General features: G+C 37.4%; 2 protein-coding genes across 3 annotated transcripts in view; both read left to right on the top strand.

Moving 5' to 3' along the window:
• LOC118272950 (uncharacterized) overlaps nt 1-14,385 on the top strand; it is a 29,205-nt gene extending 14,820 nt beyond the window's left edge. Inside the window, exons 2-12 of the mRNA XM_050698785.1 lie at nt 4,016-4,219; nt 4,370-6,235; nt 6,318-6,448; nt 6,580-6,801; nt 8,674-8,761; nt 9,662-9,715; nt 10,295-10,435; nt 11,415-11,632; nt 12,848-13,015; nt 13,688-13,837; nt 14,224-14,385. Of these exons, the coding sequence (XP_050554742.1) occupies nt 4,030-4,219; nt 4,370-6,235; nt 6,318-6,448; nt 6,580-6,801; nt 8,674-8,761; nt 9,662-9,715; nt 10,295-10,435; nt 11,415-11,632; nt 12,848-13,015; nt 13,688-13,837; nt 14,224-14,280 (3,285 nt within the window). The 5' untranslated portion in view covers nt 4,016-4,029 and the 3' untranslated portion in view covers nt 14,281-14,385. The remainder of the gene's footprint in view (nt 1-4,015; nt 4,220-4,369; nt 6,236-6,317; nt 6,449-6,579; nt 6,802-8,673; nt 8,762-9,661; nt 9,716-10,294; nt 10,436-11,414; nt 11,633-12,847; nt 13,016-13,687; nt 13,838-14,223) is intronic.
• A 515-nt stretch (nt 14,386-14,900) lies between these two features.
• On the top strand, nt 14,901-22,340 carry LOC118282027 (ankyrin repeat and MYND domain-containing protein 1). 2 transcript variants are annotated; one of them, XM_050698925.1, is made up of 15 exons: nt 14,901-15,142; nt 15,412-15,585; nt 16,092-16,301; nt 16,494-16,691; nt 16,935-17,149; nt 17,489-17,609; nt 17,847-18,027; nt 18,226-18,715; nt 19,016-19,184; nt 19,411-19,653; nt 19,999-20,238; nt 20,388-20,526; nt 20,806-20,998; nt 21,508-21,856; nt 22,066-22,340. In XM_050698925.1, the coding sequence occupies exons 1-15, from the start codon at nt 15,017-15,019 to the stop codon at nt 22,288-22,290; spliced, it is 3,273 nt and encodes a 1,090-aa protein (XP_050554882.1). In that variant the 5' UTR covers nt 14,901-15,016; the 3' UTR covers nt 22,291-22,340. The 2 variants fall into 2 exon arrangements, with proteins under 2 accessions (XP_050554882.1, XP_050554883.1); XM_050698926.1 differs by having other exon boundaries at nt 14,999-15,156.
• The last annotated feature ends 9 nt before the right edge of the window (nt 22,341-22,349 follow it).

The following is a 22,349-nucleotide window of genomic DNA, read 5'->3' as shown; positions in this document are numbered from 1 at the left end:
CGAGGGGGCAGGCGGCGGGCGTTGGCGCATACTATACTTACGATGTTATGTTCAAAAGTATAGGTTGATTAATAAACACTTACCGAAGTGAAGTGTAGTAATATTATTCATATCTAAGTACTTATGGGTAGGATAATGTTTTGATTTGATGAAAAGTTTGTGTTCTATGTACTTGTGTATAATTTTCAGATAAGCAGGAAATAGGGAATTAAGTTTCCTATTTCAGATTTTTACCCTCCGCGGCCGCATTCAAACCTCTAGCGTCAAAAGTTGCGGAAGTCTCGAACAAACTTTCACCCCGTAGTTTAAGGGGTTAGGAAAAGTTCCAAGTTTTAGGGATATTTTGTTGTTTGGGTACTAATACTATTTTACATACCAAATTCTTCTCTTGTTGGGCGCTTCGTTGGCTGAGTTGTCGCTAGTGCGACTGCCATATAAATGGCGATATTACTAGGCATTTTTGGGTTTTTCGGTGTCAGCACGAAATTGTGTCTAATATATAGCAATAAGCTCACTCCATCACATGGTACATGGGACTTACTCCCTCTCCACATGGGACTTACTACACATATGGTGAAAAGCGTACATTGTATGGCTGACATTACGTCCCGCTAATGTGAACCTCTGCCTACCTCTTCAGGGATTAAAGGCGTGACGTAGCATACATTTTTTAAACAAACATTGTAATATTACACTACGATACTATGGCATTATTATTTTTCATCAAAGTATTGGAATGTAGCTTTATTTAATGAAAATGTGTAGTGAAAACTACAAAAGAACGTTTATTGGGTATAACTTTTATGACATTGACTCCCTTCATACAATGTAGTGAAGAATATTATTTGGTTCGGATAGTAATAATAAAACTTTATTTCATAGATCCTGGGTATCGGGAATTTATTGCTTTCATAGTCACTGGTTTTATTGAACTTGGAGGTTATTACTCGATAGACTAAATTGCTTTTTTCACTAGATGATTTTCGTCTACTAACATAATATTAACGGAGCTGCGGACTATCTAGAGGGTTTACCGGGGCTCCGACTCGAAAGGCAGGAGTAGGAACGGGGTGGTTTTTAGTCAGTAAGAGTCTGACACTCCCTTCCGCCTCGCCCGGGGCGGGAGAAGGCATTGGATGATTTTCCCCCCTTAAAAATACATAATATTAAATAGTATTTTAAGCAATCTTAATTAAAGATATACAGACCTATTGCTTGCTTATTTTTGTTTTTATTTTAATCTAGCTGAGCAAAGCCTTCAGGGAGTTTATCTTATTAGTTTTAGGAACAAGTACGTGTACCTATTAATAAAAAAATATATACAAGAACTTCCCCGTAATTCCATATCCGAAATGGATATTTATTGGAAAAATAAGGCACAATTTTGGTAATGGATGGACAATATACTGTCTCAAGAATTCTCTTGGGGTCAGGGAAAAAATATGAACTTTATTTATCAACCTAAGGGTGCTTTTGTACCAGAGATGGGTAGAGATAGCTACATAAGCTGTGATGTAAGCTTAGCTGCGAAACTATGTGACCGTTTTCACTGATACTAAGCTATGTAGCTGTGCGAAGAAGACGCGCAGCTCGAGTAAGCGATGTATCAATAGTAGGGAAGCCATCCATAGCACCCACTTTTCCATATAAAAAACATAGCTTAGTTGAGTCAGTTTCTACCACAGTTAAGCTATGTGTACCAATTAATATGATTGGTGGAAGCCAAACGCATCCACAGCAACGTAGCATAGTATATATCTGGTGGAAAAGCATCTTTTTTTTAAGGTGAGAAAATCATCCAATTACTTCTCTCGCCAAGGCGAGGCGAGAGGGAGTGTCAGGCTCTTACTGACTAAAAACCACCCCGTTCCTATTGCTGCTTTTCGAGCCGGAGCCCCGGTAAGTCCGCAGTTTCGGATCAGGCATCAGCCCTACTGGGCCCCATCTGTGGTGGTCTGATGACTCTTTGTGGCGCACGCGGAACGCGACGCGCCGCACGCACGGATCTGGTTCTGGTCGGGCAGCGAGTTACCCTTGCTCGCCGTGGAAAAGCACCCTTAGGGATGAACGTACTATCGTTATAACAGAGGAAAACTTTGTGTTGTCCCGCGGGGATTCACGTTGAATCATAATACGCCGATGGCTATGTATTGATTTATGGAAAGCTCTGCGGCATGCCACATAATGATACATTATGATAGACATTTTGTATCATACGACATTTTATTATGACAGCCTAGCTTTATTCTGTGTTATTGTCGAATATTCTATGACATGAATCCTTGATAGGTTAAAAATAAATACTTGTTCAATAAAGTCCATTAGCCCTATTGTAATATTATGCCATTAGCCTAATCTAGATCTTTATATATATAATTCTTCTATAAGTGTGTATGTCACTGAACTCCTTTTAAACGACTGGACCGATTATGATGAAATTTTTTGTGTGTGTTCAAGGGGATCTGAGAATGGTTTTGATTCACAATTTTGTCCGCTGGACAATGATTTTTTAAATAATTTTTAATTTATTAGTAGTTGTTGATTTTGGAATGTTTTACATTGGATCCGACAGACGGCGCTACCATCGCAGTGTCAAATATTAATGACGTTAGATATTGTCATAACATTTGAATAATAATTTTCATCAAAATGGTCCAGAATGTTTTAGCTTACGAGTATTAAAAAAAGTTTAAAATTTTCTAATTATAGACGTGTAGACAGGACAACGTCTGTCGGGTCCGCTAGTTTTATATAAAAATGACAACAAAATTCGAATATTCTAGGTACATTAAGAGTAGGTTAGTGAAATTCAAAGTCAGGATCAGGCTAGTCGCCTTGAAGTCTAAAGATAACAATGTATATTTGTATCTTCTATAATTATATACATAGGTACACTTCTGCCCACAATTTCAGAAAGCTAGTTTTGCATATAGTTTCTGAATGAACATTTAATATTGGAAGCTTATTTAAATAATGGCGGCGGTCGCCCACGGTCGGTAACCAGCAGACTTGTTCGGATTCCGACCAAGATATTGCGAATATTACTCCAATACATTTATTGAACAATATTACATTCCGATGTAATGTAAAATTTTTATGAAATGATATTAGTTTTAATAAAAGGAGAAATCATGAGTCTGATCCTCGTAACTATTATGAATTCGGCAAAGTTTGTTTGTTTGTAAGTCTCTTTGTCATGCTTTCGGGCTCATGACCTATATTAATGCTTCTTCTTTTTTGTGGGGGAAAATCATCTAATGACCACTCCTGCTTAGATGAGCTCCCTCTCATCTACGTGTCAGACTAGAAACTATGTTCCTACTTCTGCTGCTCGAGCCGGTGTCCCGATAGTCCGCAGCTCCGGGTCGGGAAACTGTAAATGCTTGAATTGTAAAAATAACATAAGCTTCTTAATATACTAGAAAAAAGTGAATGGATAAGGTAGAATGAGAATTAAGAGTGGTTTTTAATATCTAATTTCAAATACATACAAACCACAAATGACTAGAAGAAATATCGAAATATTCGTGAATATTTTAACTTTTCAATTAAGTAAGAGCCTATTCCAAGCAAAGAAAATGTTTTCAAACTTCTGAATAAAGCTCGAATAAATAAGCAACAGAACAAAGGTCAAATAACCAATAACAATATAAATCATTACTTTATAGAACTTAAGGCAGTTATAACAAATGTTATCGAATTGTACAGTTCATTTCTACCCCTTCATTAATCTCTAGAGTTCAAGGTCCTAATTTTCTAAAAGCTACGCTTTCTTTAGATTCAATATTTTGTTATTAGATTCTAAGTAAAATGTTTTTGTAATTTAGTAAACTATCCAAATGAAATTATACAACAGCCCGTCTGAAAGAAACAAACTCTCAATTATTAATGAAAAATTAAGTTAGCTAAACACTATCAAGTTAGTTTCCGTAAAATATGCTGTGTCATAAAGTTATACTTGTTTATATTCCAAGGCTGTACTCAAATTAATTAATATACTTTCTTTAACTTTCAGAAACTCCTGCCACTATGGGCCTTAAATGGCTATTTGTGGTGGCGTGCACGCTTGCATGCGTGAGCGCCGATCGCGGTGGATCGTCGCTGCGAGGCGCGCTTGAAGCGCTGCAGCGTCGCCAGCGCGGCCGCATGCATGGACCTATCCTACCACAACCCGACTATGATGCCCTCTACGAATTTGTACCACCGCAAGGATACCCTGGTATGTAAACTTACTTTTTTACAATTTAATTGAAGAAAACTACACATATTCAAGTAATGCCAATCAATAAGCTACTTAATCTACAGATCATGACTACAATTTTAAATCAATTTAAACAAAAGGGATTAAAATTCTTTGTTCTCATTACAGAACCTGATTACGCTGTTGATGTCGAGGACATTGACGAGGAACCCAACCCAAAATACATCGTGAAACTTCTAGATGACAACGAAAGGCCACCTGAAGCTTACGAATACAAACTAATAAAGAAAAAGAACACGGCCAATGCTGCTGCTAAGAAGGAATCAGCGTTTCGGGAAAGGAGTCATCACTCCGATAATGACCGACTTCGTGAATTATTCATGGACAAAAATGAAGGAGAGGACAAGAAGGAACTTGATGATGCCCCTGACAATGATGCTGAGTATGCACTACTCCTGGGACAACTTTGGTCAAAGTACAAATACAACAAAGAACACGCTAACAATGTTGAAACTGCACCTCAAGGAGTTGTAAAACTTTACAAAGAGAAAATTGTCAAGAAGCGATATCCAGATAATTGGGGCCCTATTGCTTTTAAAAGGAAGCGCAGTTCCGATCCTGACTCCGACAGGCCGATAGTATTTGATTATGAAGGCCGGAAAAGCAGTCCAGGGCCAGTAGTAGATCCTAACTACAACGCGTATGATGTTTCTGATGATGATAAAGATGACCTTCGTGAAGAATACGCCATCGCGTTCCAGCCACTTGATGATGACAGCTTGTCTGATTTAGCGGATGAAGATCAATACACTTATGACGCAGTTGAGAAGCGATTCCCAGTTACAAAACGTAGTAGCGGGTCTTACAATCTCAATACTCAAAAGAAAAGGTTCGCCCAAAACCAAAATAAACGTGATACTGCTAAGTCATTCCGAAGCAGCGCCGGAACTGATCCCAAACTTATAAAGGATCTTTCAAAAATTTTCGGTGACTCTGAAATTGAAATTATCAAAAACCCAGTGAAACGTAATGCTGATCATGACGAGCACGAGCATGAAGTAAAGCCGCCAATGCTAACGCCTGTTCATAATTTGACTCATGAACATAACACTACCGCTGTACACGATGATAATAGCCACGAGCATCATGGCCACAGTATTCATCATCCCGGAATTTCGGGCAAAGAAGTAGAACATTCTCATGAAACACATGAACATACTCAGGGACACAACCATGGCCACGACCATGATCATGATCACGTTGAAGAACATAAACCGAGTGACCAAGACAAGCCACTTAACATCCGAAAGAAATCCATCGATTGGTCCGATTACTTCGGCATTGACAAACGTATTAACAAACAAGTCTCTTTTGTAAATGGTTTAACTCAGGACAGACTAAGGAAGCAGTACTTTGATACCTTTAACAAAGAAGTAATTTACCCTGTGAACTCATTTCGTAAGCATAGCAACGTTAAAAGGAATTATGTCGAAACAAAGCCCAACGAAGAAACTGAAATTCAAATAGATAGAGCTCATCTTGCTGTTAAAAATGACGACAAGAGGAGTGCTACTGACAATGATTCTAAACTCGACAATATCGATAAGAAATTGCGAAACATGGAAGGACTGATTGTGGATGAAGCTCTACATTACTCAAATGTTGGAGAAGAACTCGATTCTAAGGAGGAGCAGGAGATGAAGGAAAAGCTGCTGTCTCGTTTAGCTGCTGCATATAGCTTGGAAAAGATGAGGAAGGCATTGAAAGAATTCAAGCAGAGTCTGCAAATCCAAAAGACCAAATCTAACACAGCACCGTCTCCAATTCCCACTGATGAGGCTAAGGCCAAGCGCGTAGCAGTAAAGAAAGAGAAGGTGGAACTAATGACCAATGACATTCCTGGCTTTGAGAAGAATAATGACTTTGAAGACGAACAAGGAGCTGGTCATTACTTGAACGGAAAAATTGAGGAGCAATTCTCTGAAGGTTACATGGGCGGTAGCGGACGACACCGCAACCCGGTTTTAGCCACAGGTAAGAACATACTCAATAACTTATAAATAAGTATAGCCTTCACAGTAACACAAGTTAAACTTATATCTATTCTGTTTTGTAGTTGCTGCATCTGGGGCCTGTCCTGTTCTTGCCAAAATTGTACAACGTTGCCGAGGAGTTGACTTGCTGGCTGGGGACCGCGGCCAACTGTTCCTACCGTTATGCAGCTTACACCAAATCTGCTATCTTTGTGTAAGGAGTCAAGATCATGTCTTTTACTTATTTAATTATAAGAATTAAAACGGTGATAGTACAGATTATTTAATTATAAGAATTAAAACGGTGATAGTACAGATTATTATATTTTTTTTGTTTTCTTATAGGGAGAGGCTCCACCAACGACCTGCGACCTGGTATTCCTTTCTGAAGCCGACACAACTTGCGAGGGAGACATGAGTTGCCAGCGAGCTGCCCGCTCTGCGCTGATGGCTCTGCGTGAACTCCACGACAACCTGGCTGACGAGCTCGACGGAGAGTGCGAGGCCAGCCCCTGCCTGCCGGCCACCCTCAAGCTCAACCTGGGCTGGCAGCGCGCCTTCCAGCGATAAACTATCAACACTAAGCATGCGACATTACTCAAGGCAAGAATCACTTCAGCCGCGTCACATTTAATGGACTAAGGCTTTCTCTTCATGTCTCTCAGCGAGCTGTACTCGTGATCAGATGGTATTAATGTTCTTTCTTTTAATCGTCACCTAAAGGTATATCATTTCACCATTAGAATAACTAATTAAAACTTTGTTATTGTATTCGTACGAGTCTAACCAGCCATAGACCCGTAGGGATATAGAGTTAAGGTACACACAAAGTTGATCTCAATAGTTACGTCAGCTAGATGTTATTTATGCGATAATTCTACGCTTTCATTGTTAAATGTAATTTGAAATTATTATTATATTATATTGAACGTTGTATTGACTTTTGCTAGATATGTTTTTGCGATTGTATTCCAAGTGTAGTCATCTTAATGTATGTGGAGTTTGGAGTTTGGGGCAGGATTAGATGTGAGGTTTTCAAAAAATCGATGTGTTTATGAATGTATTGACTTGAGATGGTAAATTTATTGTTGTTAAGTATTTACTTACGTATATTTGTATTAAAATGTGTCCACGTAAGTATTGAAATTAATCAGAATACTAAGTGTATGTATAAATGTATGTAATTCCAAAATATGAGACTATTATAAATGGGAGTATATTCCAGTGTATTGAGAAATATCATATAGGTACATTTTACATAGATGTGTACCTCTATTTATATTTATATCTATATTTTCTATTCGTTTAATTAATATTTAGGAATAAAGAATTGGAAAAGTGAGTTCTAAACAGTATTGCTTTGTCTGTCGCCCCCCCAGCCACCATCTGGCCTGAGATTGAGAGCGCATGTACTAATGTAGCGTGGAACTTAGACTTTACTAGGACAATAAATCATTTGGTTCACACGGCCGTGGCGCGGCCCGGCGCTGCTGCGGCGGTAGCGGGTCTGACGTCACCAAGTGTCTTTTAAAGAGTGGATACACTCGCTCTCTAAGTCTTCCGATCAAAGTTTGGCTTCAAAATGTCCTTTGTACCGAATCTGACCGCGTTGTTTACAACTCCCTTGCGAAATTTACAATGTTTTATCTCGAAATTTACAATAAATGTTAGTCGGAGTGATGAGAATTAGATAGAATATATGAATGTAATTTATTATAAAGATACTACTGTACGGTATGTACCGGTCATTTTAACGACTTGAATGTTATCACTTTATTCAAGTATTATTACTAACACCCGAATATAAATGGTTTTCAATAAAAAATGTTTCAATCACGTCTTTATTTTTGTACAACCCATTATTTTAATATCCCTCATTTTATTTTTTTAATAGGTAACTCCTTTGGATCGTCACACCATTTTAAACATTCAGGTCTTATTTCTACTGAATAAAGCTGACGCCCAATTACCCCCCTTCTCAGTCTTCCCAATCCCCGATTCCCCAACAACCTTTAAATTCCTAACCCCCAAAAGGCCGGAAACGCACTAGTAACGCTTCTGGTGTATCGGCTGTCCATGGGCTGTTCCATATAAAAAAGCGTACCTAGAAACTATAAAAAATCTAATTTACAATGTGAAATACCGATAATAAGTACATAGTTCATTGATTAAAATGGCAAAACAACAAAGAAATGACGTAAAAATCCCGTTTGAAATAATTACACAGATTAACACACACGTACTTAAGTACTACACGTATGATTAACACTGATGTAATTAATGTACCAATCGCAGTACACATCGAAGCTGACTCGATAATAAGTCAGATATCTCTTATTGATAACTCGATAGCAGCGAGTAAAACTCTAGATAACACAGTTTGTCCATACATTGACAACAAATAACATAGTCTACCATCAACCAAAGTGGAAGAAATAGTGTAACTTTAAAAAAAACGGTAAACAATTCAAAATGGCGGACACGGGACAAGAAAATAAAGGGGTTGATAATCCTGGAGCTACTACAGGTAAAGGCAACTTTAATTACTTTGTTATAAGATAGAATATTGAGTAGATAAGATATAAGAAGTGTTAGACATACATGTTGGAACAGGAAACAAGGAAATACTTGTATGTATTTGTATTAATTGAATTCGTAATCGAGTAGTCTTGAGGAAAAACGATGAAATATTCTTGAGAAATATGGAATAAACTGAATTTATTTGCATGCATACTCGACGAGCATGTATGAAAAGAATGAATACTGTTGATGAAGCAAAAGAAGTAAGTAGGTAGTAGGTATGATTCGCAGCAATTAGCGTTCCATAGTCTCTGCCTACCCTGTTGAGAAAGAGGCGTATGTATGTTTTACTGCTAATCATTTACTAACAACATATTAACATTATAAATGCAAAAGTTTGTGAGTATGGATGTTTGTTACACAGGCACGTCAAAACCGGCTGAAGGGATTGGGATGTGGAATAGAGGTAGATTATGGTCTGGAAATTCTCGAATACATATACTACTTTTTATCCCACGGAAACGCGGGCGAAACTGCTGACAAAAGCAAGTTAATTATAATATTTAGTACACAGACTTAAATAATGGTAGTTAAAGTTTATTATAAACTTATATATTTTTTTTTATTTTTATTTATGCATTTATTTCAGGCTTCATAGGCCCATATAAATAAATATAGCTCAGAATAGATACACATACCTATTTACTTACCTGTTTACCCACTGAGAAATTACTCAGCACTTACATTTTTAAATAGGCATTTAGGCAGGAAGTGAATCCCAAACATATTACTTGTTACAAGCTAACAGACAAACTTTGTGCAACTTTAGCACGACTAAATCAACACAGCTGTGTGTTACCAACCTATATATCGGTTCCATGATTTTTTATGTTTTTTTATTTTGCAGACGATGGGACACCTGCGAGACCAGACTTAGTTATCAGTGTACAGCCAATGCAAGGTAAAGTAGGTAAACTTAACCTTCAAAAAGTAACATTATCATAGTTCATAATATAAAAGTTTTGACATATTTATGTATGCACATATGAATGAAATGTCGAATTTGTACTAGAGATAGGTAAGTGTATTAAGTTTCTTATCGTTCTTTTGAAACCTTTTGTCCTCGTATCAGAAATGAACGACAAAGAAAATAACAACGGACAAGTGATCATAAAGATATTAAAATGATTTTCAAATTAAAATTCCTACCTTAAAACATGGTTACAATATTTACTTACATTTACACACTTTTTACACTTAATTTTTATTTTATTTATTAGGAAACCCAACAGCTTATTTCTAAGTTACATGTATTAGTATTTTCATCTCACGGTTACCGAAACTTCAGTGATAATGTGATTTCTCAAGCCAATAACAGAGTTTCACGATACTGATACAAATAAATTGTCATAAGCAAACAATGTTATAGAAAATAACACGTTTGGTTTGGACTTTAATTAAATCCATCAAAAATTGGACCTGAAGCATTAATTTTGGAAACTTTACTATTGATATCAAAATTCAACCTTATTTTGTATAGGAACAGCTCGTGCCCAGTTACCTGTGTCCACCGTGGACTGGCGTACGAACAGCCGAGGCCAGTTCATCCCCATACATGGACTGGAGTTCCTCATTGGCGTCTCCAGCCTACTCATCCAACAAACAGTGGAACTGAATGATCGTAAGATTATAATTCCTAGTTTAAGAGATCCAGAATTGTCTGGATTTATAGAAAATATACTAACTACTTCCGTGCGGTTTCGCCCGCTCTGCTCGGGGGACCTTCTTTGATAAATGTACTAGCTAATCTACACAAAAATAATTATTCAAATCGGACCAGAGGTTTAAAGAAGAGACAGAGCCGGGCGTTACTTTCGTATTTATATAATTTTCTACGGCTTGGCTGCTATTGTTCATAGTGTAGCCTTCCTCAATAAATGCACTATCCAATACAAAAACAATGATTCAAATCGGACCAGTAGTTCCGGTAATTTGCGCGTTCAAACAAACAAACACACTCTTCACCTTTATATATTAGTACCTATAGATATCTAAATATGACTTTTATCCAACTTTGATGAGGTTGATTTCATATCTAAAGAATTCACTGATCAAATTCTAAACAAATGACTCACGATTTCACGAATACTTACTATCTATGATAAAAAATGCTTGAGTTTACACGCAAATTACTTTCTATAAAGAAAGCATTTATTTTCTCCAATACGACTGGATTTATTAGGTTGGATCTTTCAGACAGTATTTTTAAAAACAATGAACTATCGGTCACTTGTGAACAGCCAGCATGAAGAAGATAAGGCTTACTAGATAACACTAATCAATACTAATTTCACAATGTTTAGCCACCACACATGTTACGTGGAAATATTTTTGGTACTTGGTGGTTATGTTTGAATGGGAATGATAGAAACATTTCACCACTTATACACATTTTATTGGGTGATAAATATAAGTCGATAATATGAGAAACAGTATTAATAGGGGTTGAAACTATTGCCACTTTGCTTACTCCGTTACATTTATGGACGGAGTGATACCAAGGCCTCATAGAAAATCGACGTAAAACAAGGCTTGCGATGTGTCTGCGGGCTATGTAATATAAACAATAAAATCTTATTGTTCTTCATTTTAATTTCCAGTGACATCAAAAATCGAGTCAGAGAACAGATACATAGTACGAGTGCCCAATGGCGAAGCTCTATACATAGCGAGTGAGACCTCAAGCTCCACACAGCGCTGCCTCTGTGGGACAGGACGAGCCTTCACTCTCCATCTACACGACAACACCAGGCAGGAAGCCATGGTCTTCAGAAGACGACTGGCTGCAGCATCGTGTTGCTTCCCTTGCAGATTGCAGGTCTGTTTCGCTTTGGTAATTTTAGTTGCCAAATCTTTGACTGAATATTAGTTTTACATTGTTCTCACATAGTTGAAGCAATCGAAACAATGTAACTAAGAATTTTATTGTAAATCTGATTAGAAAAGAGTAACCTATGGAGTTTCTTGCTCGTTCTTCTCCATAGGAATCTACACTTTGGGACGAGCAAATAGCTTCACCAGAGAACTGACCGACAGACAGACGTTATTAATATTATTATATTTGCTTTGACGTTCAAAAGTGCCTTCCTGATCTATTTAAAATAAATAATTTTAACTTTGACTTTAGGGTTGAAGAGTCTTGTGTATCGGCAGAAGATTGTATAAAAATAGAGACATCTTTAAATGTCTTTGAGTTAGGTTATCTTGTATTGAAGACATTGTTTGATTTTGAAGTCTAGAATTGTTGTAGAATTCTGATCAATGCCCCAATCATATTGATCGAAGGCTCAATGAGACTTTTGCTCAATGAGCTAACATGCATTAGAAGAAAAAATCACCTCAATACTGAACTGTAATTAACCCGTATTATAAATTTTCTAACATTCCGATAATATATTATGTATTTACGTCAATTCTAAGGCTCTAGAGTCTAGAACAGTCTGAATGTTCGCCTGTTTGGAGTCGAGACTCTACTCTGATAGGATAGATTCAAACCGCATCCGAACTGCAATTTGCAATTGTTGGATTACAGTTGAAATGCCTCACACTCCATAATAGTGTACACTACATGCTATAATAGTAAATAAAGTCCATTTCACTTTATCTATTCAAATAAAGGCACTCATTTATAAGTAGAGAGGAATTATAAAGAGTGATTTATTGATATTGCATGTTTTTCCCCTTATCGAACCACGCAGTAATAAAATCTTACGTACGAGGTAGTAGGGATGTTTTTTAAAACTAATCTTGTATTATCTGTTGTAATCTCAAACGCATTCAGACCATTTGATATGTGAGTACTGTTTTAGTCCTTTATGTAGTATAATTATTGGAGAGTCTAATCTAGGATTAATACTTAAAAAAAACGGCATAACTATATTATAGTTTTCACAATCAATAATCGTCATTTACAAAACCAATCTTAAAAACAAACACCCGAAAATAGTCCTCCTCCTTTTTTGAAGTCGGTAAAAAGGTCGTTAGCATTGACTGTACAAATCTCTAAAACACTTTTCTTTTCTTCTTTCTCCAGGAAATAAAAGTGGTGACACCACCAGGAGACTACGTGGGTCGTGTCGAACAACAGTGTACTTGGATGATACCGTTCTTCAAGGTTAAGGATGCCAACGAGCAGGTGCTGTTCGCCATCGAAGGACCAGATGTGCTGCTGAGGAGTGCTCTCATAATATCCGAGTTCAGGGTAAACTAATACTCGCTAAATAAAACCATTCACAAACTTTTAAAGCTACTAATTTTATACAAAACAGTTTTGGATATTACGTGAGTAGTGCAACAGTAGAAGTCTAAACTTCTGGCGAATCGCCACCGCTTCATGATAGATCTATATCCCACCCACTCGTATGAAGCGCTTCGCATCAAGTTTCCTTATGCGAATTGCTAGGGATTGGAATTCCACAAACTTTGAAAGCTACCAATTTTATACAAAGAGTAGTGCAACAGTAGAAGTCTAAACTTCTGGTGAAGCGCCGCCGCTTCATGATAGATATCCCACCCACTCGCACAAAGCGCTTTGCATCAAGTTTCCTTGTGCGAATTGCTAGGGATTGGAATTCTTTGCCGTAGTCTGTGTTTCCTGATGGATATAACCTAGGTGTGTTAAGGCCCGAGTTAATAGGTTGCTTATTGCCAGACGTACTCCATCGCAGGCCGCATCATCGCTTACCACCAGGCGATATGGAAGCCAAACATAGATCCATAAAATAAAAAATAAAAAAACTGAATGACATAATATACTGTACAATCACGTAATTTAGAAGATATTAGTAGAAGTTGGAGGGTTATTATAAAATTAGACAAAAAAGAGTTAAAATTACACCAACTCGAGCTCCATTTTCTTTCTCTTATTTTCCAGATAATGACAAGTGACTGCCTACGACAGGTGGGCAGGATAGCCCACGGCTGGGATAGAGACCTGAACAGCTTCACCACCACGCTGCAAGTACCTGACGCTGCTGTGCAGCCGAAACACAAGGCTTTACTGCTGGCTGCTGCCTTTCTTTTGGTAAGTTCCTTCAGTGTTTTTTAGAAACAGAAGAATGTCTTATTTCAACGAAAGGCGCGTACTCTTGAAACCAATCTCAATGTCAATTTAATTTCAATCCAATAAAAATCTCAATAATTATTCAATGTCAAAACTATACAACCATAATCGTAGCTGTGGCGTGATGATGAAATGGCGTTCAGAATGCGTTCGCTTACCATCAGGTGAACCGTCTGCTCTTTTGATCTCTAGTCCATAAAAAACGGAATATAAATCGTCCAAACTCAATACCACTTAGTTCATTCAATATCCACGCAATACAGATGGAATGGGTTAATTTAAATACATTTTTGTTAATAAAGTTATATTAAAATCTGTTTGTTGATATCAATGTTTTATTGTTTCAGGAATACACGTACTTCGAAAGGTCTAAAACGAGTTGTTGCAGATTTAATTGTTGTTAGATTTAAATATAAGATTTTTTAAGATTTAGATATTATTTATATGTTATTGTATAGCTTAAAATACTGTTATGCCTATTTTTTATTAAAATTACTATTGTAAAGTTACTGCGCTTTTTATTTACGAAAATATCCTTTAACTTTACTAGCAGCATATTTCATTAAAAAATATCCTTTATTGCTACCACCAATTATTTTGGTCTACACTGACTACCAGTCGTGTCGTTTTGGCCCGGACGCTTAAGACGCCCGCTTCTCATGCATGAGAGTGCAGATTCGAAACTTACCAACGGCAAGAGTACCAATGTGACTTTCCAAGTTATTTAGACAGCACTGACAAACGGTGCAGGAACACGGGGCTTATAAATAATTATAAAATAAAAATAAAGTAAAAGTGATTATTGCTCAAACCTTCTCCGTATAAGAAGAGGTCTTTAATCAGCAGTGGCCACTTATTAGGGTGTTGATGTGACTACTAATCTAAGACATAATAGTAACACTACTTGTAAAAATCCATAATGAATATCTACAAAACTATACAACCTCTTTGCTTACTATATTATCATCTACAAAAAAAATATTGTATTTACTTTAACATCATATCAATTTGACAAACAAGAACTATCAAATTTGTTGGCTTGTTTATTGTTTATAATTTCGAAATTATTTACCTTGGTTTAATTTACATACATATTTGTACATATTTTTTGTATAAGTGCGTTAATATATTGTATACACGATGCCTTGCAATCCGCCGAAGACGAATGCCGACAAGATGTGGCCGTACGATGAGTATTATCACGGAGAGAGAGATGAGGAGAGAAGGAAGAATGGATTTGGGAACGTGTACTGGTCGTCACCTGAGGTTATATACTTAAGGTCCAATTAACTTACATTCTACCGGCGAGGGTTACCCATAGCAGTGTAGTGTATGAAATAACTAGCATTGATAACTACATCTGGGCTTCCCACGGTTGGACATTATGCATACGTACATTGTATTTTTTTGTATAGAAATAATTAACCTGTTCTTTCGTAACGCAATAAAAGTCGATGACAAGGGTCCCAGCCTCGGTCTCAGCTTCCGTCTTTTTAAATTTCGGTTTTAACTAACTAACTAACTAACTAAAACAGTTTCAAGACTCGTATAGCGGGAGCATGTTGCGCGACACGATGCATGGTGAAGGAGAGTACCGCTGGAGGTACGCCGGACCGGAGCATTTAGCCACTACTTACGAAGGCAGGTTCTACAACAACCGCATGCATGGCTATGGAATGATGTCCTATCCTGATGGACGGGTGTTCACCGTTAGTATCTTAAATTGTTCTCTTTTATCTCGTAAAAGGGGTGAAATACTTGGATACTGCACCCTTGGGACTGGCGTTGCCTAACATTGTTAATATAGGTATCGGTTCAGCCGTGTAGTGCACTGCAGATAGTCATTTGTTACCATGCCTGCCTACTCTTCTCGTGGACTCTTACGACACCGACATTTTTCAAATCTCTTTTAAGAAGGTCCATAGTCTAATAATACACTCTCGTGGGCTGTTAATATCCGTAGTAGCTACGGATTACCTAGCGGATTTACCTGGGCTCCGGTAAGAAAATCAGAAGCCGAAAAGGGGTGATTTTTAATCAGTAAGAATCTGACATTCGCTCTCGCCTCGCCCAAGGCGGGAGAAGTCGTTGGATAATAATAGCCCTTAAAAAAATTGGCTGTCAATATTTAGCTATCGAGTCATATTGAAATGCAAAATCTCAATTTCTACAGATTATTTTCATGAATATCAATTCAAAATAAACATTTCTTCAGGGTTTATGGCATAAGAACATTCGCTGGGGCCCTGGAGTGGAGACCCACGCGCGACTTCGCGAAGACGTGGGCCTCTGGCACGGGTACCAGCTCCTCAGGCTGGCGTGGCGCCCACATGTGCCCAGCGTTGCCATCGACATTATGTCCAACCCAGTGGGGTGCAACGTGGTGGCTCAGCATCGAATACTCATGGCTACGACCAACAAAACTGTCAGTAAAATCTGTATATTTGTGTGATAATAATATTATTTCTCTGCTGCCCAATATAATTTCACTAGTTTATACCTAGTGCTTATTTTGTAGTTAACTATATTATAAAACCCATTTTAACTTTCTAAAGTATGTAAATAGATTAATTGTAGGAATTTACACACTTTTTATTGGACAACCTCATTTATACAGATTGGTGAAGTGAACTCGGCACTAGAAATATTGAAGCAGTATGGGTCAGATCCTCTGACTGCAGCGGAAAAATGGACCAAGTTGTATCCGAAGAACTGCACGGACACATACAGCCAACTGTGCCACGTCGCAGTGTTCGACCGCGCTTACTTCAACAACGAAATCTCTTTGCTTAATGAAGTTACCACTATACCACAGGTAAAGTTTGCTTTTGCTTATAAAAGAGGCCTAGACGCAGTAAAGACGTACTACACTTAGTGGCAAAAACAGAAGGTTGCAAACGAGCTCAAACATTGGAAGTTAAACATGGATAGACGAATTAAAACAATATTTTAAAATAAGGCCCCAAAATCGAATCAATAATTATAATAAGCAGTGTTTGAAGTCTTCATACGTAGATAGTCGGTGAATAAAATAGAATCCTTTTATTTCCTGATCCAGGAACTTAATGCCAGTATAAGCAGTAAAGAAAGTGCCACGGAGACAACGGCTTCGACTTACTTTGCATGGAACAACAATAAAGTGACCATTCACATGATGAAGCACTGCTTCACACACGAGGAACAATGGAACAAATCCCGACTTAGCATGAAGAATATTTTGTCCGGACCGAGATATAACTTTAAGCCACCAGGCAAACAAGAATTGGATAGTAGGTGAGTCACACTTCACACACATACACACAAATGACCTTCAGATATATATTTATAATTGATCTAAGAGTTTTATATTAGAACAGAATTCTGACTAAGCAGACAGCATCATAGGTATATTTGATGGAAACGCTATTAGTGGAAACAAAACTTAAAATATTTTTCGGTTTCCGAAAATCGTCATTAGTGCCACGGAGTCTGGAAGCTCTGGTATGTGAGCATTCATAGGCTAGTTAATATTACAAAATTAGGATACATCTAAATGATTCAGTGGCATCTAGATTTAGTTAATTGAGAACATTTTTGTTACCCTAAAACTAAATCCTTCTCGTCATAATTTAGGTCTTTACTAATGGCAAGCTATTTAGGACACATCTCGAATGTTGCCCAACTTGTAAATGAGTATGACATCATGCCTGACGTCACGGACAATCAAGGAAACTCGGCTATAATGTATGCAGCTGTAAGTACCTAATTCACCCCTAGTAGATATACATTTCGAAAACCTTTCAAATATAGTAGTCGGACTTCTGGTACTGTTTGGTTATTATAGGTTTTTATTTTCATTCCAGAATTCACGCCTATCTAGCCGCACAGCTAGTCGGCTAGCTCGGGCACAGCTAGTCTTAACATAAATCTTTTCATTAGTACTACATATTAGTCTGTTAAGAAAATATATAATTATGATTATTTCCTACAGTGTGGAGATCAACCAGAGATAATACATTTTCTTGTGGAAGCGGGAGCCGACGTTGATTCATTCAACGACGCGTGTTGCACCCCTCTGGGCATCACCATCCTAAGGTATGCGCTAGAGAAGCGGAATATACCGTACAATGCTATGCTGCAAGCCATTTTACCCCCACCTGCCTCAGGACCACGTAAGTATTGACTGTGCCTTTTACACTACATTTTACCAAGTATTATATTTGTGTACATTTCCATAAGTTCCAGAGTAATAGCCGTTTGTGTCCCATTTCAATTTAAAATGTTCTAACAAGCTTCTACGCAGCAAATTCGAGGGGACATCTTCCAAAATAAAAACCGATCCAATGTGAACAAAGATATTCATCTTTCAGCTCCACCCGATGAAAAAATACTTGAATGGAATATAGTCAGAGACCCACAACATACAGCGGAACGGGGCGATATACATAAAACGCCCAGCAAATTATATGCTAAACCAGCGCCTGCCCATAAACACTCGCTAAGCGCTCAACAGCCGTTAGCAAAGAAAAAGTCTGAAAAAATTGATGTAGATACGTTAGCCGATACCTCTGATGATAAGCGCATGTATGATAGCCTTAATCTAGAATATATGATAAGAGTCGCAGAAGCGTACTCAGTAGCTTGTGAGGTTAACCCAGTACCGTACATATTTGAAGTTAACAACATGTGCAAAGATATTGAAGCATTCTATGGGGACGAATCGAAAAAAGTTGCTGATAAACTTATGAAGAAATCACAATCGAAAAATATAAAACAATCAATGAAACCTAGTAGAGACATGATGTTTCAGGATCAAGAAGACAGTCTGGTAGATGCTAAAGAGATATTAAAGCAAGAAAAGTAAGTACCTACTACATTTAAATGTTGTATTGTGTTGTTATAAAATAGTTTCATTGTGACAGTCATACATGTCGTAAAATAAGTGCAAATATTACTAAAATAGAATGTATCTTTAACTTTATCCCAGAACTATTACTATTTATTTATCTACCGGAATCAATTATTTACATCTTTCATGGATTTTAGGGGCAGAAAATAACAAACAAGCAATTAAAGTTTATTTTTACTTTTAATATTCCTTATTCTTATATGATATATTCCACATTATTAATTTCTACAATTTCAAGGTCTGGGTTCCAGGTTATCGCGGATAATGGCGACCATCACCCTACTGTTGACGGATGGTGCGGACCCTCGTAATATTCGATGTCCTCAGCCGCCGCTGTTCATAGCTGCGGTGGCCAGCTCTCCGGACCTCGTGCGAGAATTAGTCAAACATGGTGCTGATGTTAATGAAGTTTATCCACAAGTAACTATTAAATGCTACTAAATTAATCCGGCTAGACATTTAACATTTTTTTATGAATGAGGGATGTATTGACCAATACCATCATGAGTATAAATTACTGGGGAAAGTTACTTCAACAAAATATTAAAATCTAGGTAAGCATATGAGGTTAATTTGAACAAAGACAGTAGTCTATAAATAAAAATCTGCTGTCGTAAAGTTAAATAAGAAACTCCACATTTTTCAGGTATACGAATACTCGGCATTGGACATAGCAGTGAGTGCACCGCTCAGTTCTGAAAATTTGTCGGTGATTCGTGCGTTACTGGAGTGTGGAGCCAATCCAGACCATCGCCTAAAGATTCCAGAAACAGCATCACATTCTCCCACTACAACTACTAAACCCCCAGAAGCAATCAATAATGGTCCAACTTTATTGCACGCAGTACTATCAAAGAAGATAGATAATGAAGATGTGCATCTGTTTGAAGTAAGTAGATACTTTTTTTTATTAGCAAAGTATTTGGTCCTAAAAGATTCTAGCTTTGACACAAAACTTATCGTTGATTTCATTTTTCTTAAAGCAGTCGTCAAATAGTAGCGGTAAAACTTGACTACTTAATACTCGTAACAACATGCAGATGCTGCATGCATCGTTGGTCGAATGGTGTCCAATCCCATCCCGATCGAGCATTATTAAGTCTTTGACTGTCAAAAAAACTATTGAAGGTAAATCCTCCACAAATGTCGGTCGTCAGTGACCCCCATAGCGTTTAGCATACCTTTTTGTTTGCCTTTTTAGGTGTACTAATACAATTTAATCACTGAATTACAGATACGTGATCAAATGTTTGATTTGCTCCTCAAATATGGCTGTAATCCAATAACCCAGTACAATGGAGGCTCGGCTGTGGATCTAGCTATGAATAAATGTCTGGATCAGTTCGATATATTCGTGAAGAGCCCCCAAACCGATTTGAATGCAATCATCAATGATTTAAATCAGACTATACTTGTAAAGATGTTCTATTTACCCTTCTGCAGGGGTATTCCTTTAACGGAACGATTACAGACGGCAAGTATAATAATGTGATAACGCGTGAATTTATTAGCAATTAACAAAAGTCAAAGCTGCATTGGAGTCTAATAATGTTAATCCCCGCTTACGTAGCCAGCGGATGGAACGGTAGCAAAATAATAATCCGTCTTCAAACCCACTTTCAGTTGACAAATCTGCTGCTGTATGGTGCAGATCCGTTACTGAAATGCCAAAACGGAGAAGATGAATATGGGAATCTGTTTGCCTTTGCAAGAAAAATGTTAATTGGTGTAGAAGCAAGTCGGAAACCGAGCAACATAGCAGGTAACGTAATTTTCAACAATCAGTCATCTATACTAATATTATAAAGCTGAAGAATTTGTTTGTTTGTTTGTTTGAACACGCTAATCTCCGGAACTACTGGTCCGATTTGAATAATTGTTTTTGTGTTGGATAGTCCATTTATCGAGGAAGGCTATAGGCTATAAAACATTACGCTATGATCAATAGGAGCAGAGCAGAGCGGGTGAAACCGCGCAGAAGTAGCTAGTAGTAGGTATATACTTAGACTTCTTTTATTTTAAATGGATCGTTTTATTATAGGAGTGAAGAAGTCTAAGAGCGATGCGAGAACCAAGAAAGATGCTGCATCAAAACACGGTTTGGTAAAAACCAGCGACGAAAATCAAGGAGATTATAAGCAAGCCCTGGAACTGGTGGTCGACTGCGCCAGGTTACTATACATCCGATGGCTACAAGCCAAGCTCATGAAGGAGCTGATTGATATTGTTGACAAGTAAGTCTTATTTGTTAAGATGTATTAATATTCCACATAATGTTAATTTCATCCAATAGAAATAAAAATACACCAGTTATTTTATGGTTTACCACCATACCAAACACGTAAACGAGCAGACGGATCGCAACACCAGAGGCGTTATTAGTGCGTCACCGGCCTTTTGATGGTTAGGAATTTAATGGTTGTTAAGGAATCGGGGATTGGGATGATTTGGAAAACGGGTAATTGGGTCTCCGGTAACCTTAGGTACTCATACAACGAAACACGCAGCAAGCGTTGTTTCACGTCGGTTTTCTATGAGGCCATGTCGTGGCCGTATCACTCCGGTCAAGCCAGCCCATTCGTGATGAAGCGTGGTTCTCCCACACTTCAATTACACAGTAAGTACTACCCCGAAATATAGCCTACTTCAAATAAAAAGTTAGGTACTGTAGGTACATCATCATTTGATGAAGAACAGTATGTACTGAGAAATACTTAATAAATACTGGATCTAATTTGTTAAGGTATCGCCATCGTTCATGGAACATGATACTAAAGGAACATAAGAACAAAAAGTGCACAGGGCTCTGGCTAACAGTAGTACGGAGCCTCGAAATTTGGGACGTTCTAAAATCATCAAGGAAAAGACTATACAATGATGAAAAAATCCTGAAACAAGTCTTATGTATTATTCATTTTTACTATAAAAGGACGAGGAAAATTATAAATATCCCTTTGACTTTCCAAGATAAAGAAATAATAGACCGTGAAGTGGTCACTCTAATCCATGAACATAAGTTGGCTACAATTTGGACTCCGGACATGGTTCCTCCCATACGGCCTTATGTGGCACCAGAACTCACCGTAAAGGGGGTAAGCAATTCGTTTTACTTTTTATATTTAAAAACAAACAATAAATACTATAATATTATTAATACCTAATGTAATAACTATAACTTAGTAAGCACCCTTAGCCTCGCCATTATCTAATTTTTTTTCTGCCCAATTAATTCTATTTATTCCGAACACTTCATTGTATTAATGTAATGAAAATAAACTAACTTATAGGTTTCATTTTTCAGATAGAGAAGTTCAACGTTTGCTTCGAATGTGTGATACCTTTAGAAAATTCAAAAATTAAATGTGTGTCGTGTAAATTAATCGACTTTTGCTCTTTGGATTGCATTGCACGAAACATCGAAAGAATCAATTGCCATCCATGCAGCAGCTTTCTGAAACACAAATACTTCCCCACACCAGAACCTACGGAATCCGACACTACTGAAGTTATTGAAAATAAAATATAATATCAATAATAAAATGAAATAATTTCTAAAACTGGAATGAATAACTCGAATCGTGTTTT

Source organism: Spodoptera frugiperda, chromosome 15 (genome assembly GCF_023101765.2).
Source record: "Spodoptera frugiperda isolate SF20-4 chromosome 15, AGI-APGP_CSIRO_Sfru_2.0, whole genome shotgun sequence".
Classification (NCBI taxonomy): Eukaryota; Metazoa; Arthropoda; class Insecta; order Lepidoptera; family Noctuidae; genus Spodoptera; species Spodoptera frugiperda.
Note: the sequence above shows the minus strand (reverse complement) of the source record. Positions and strands in the feature narration are given on the sequence as shown.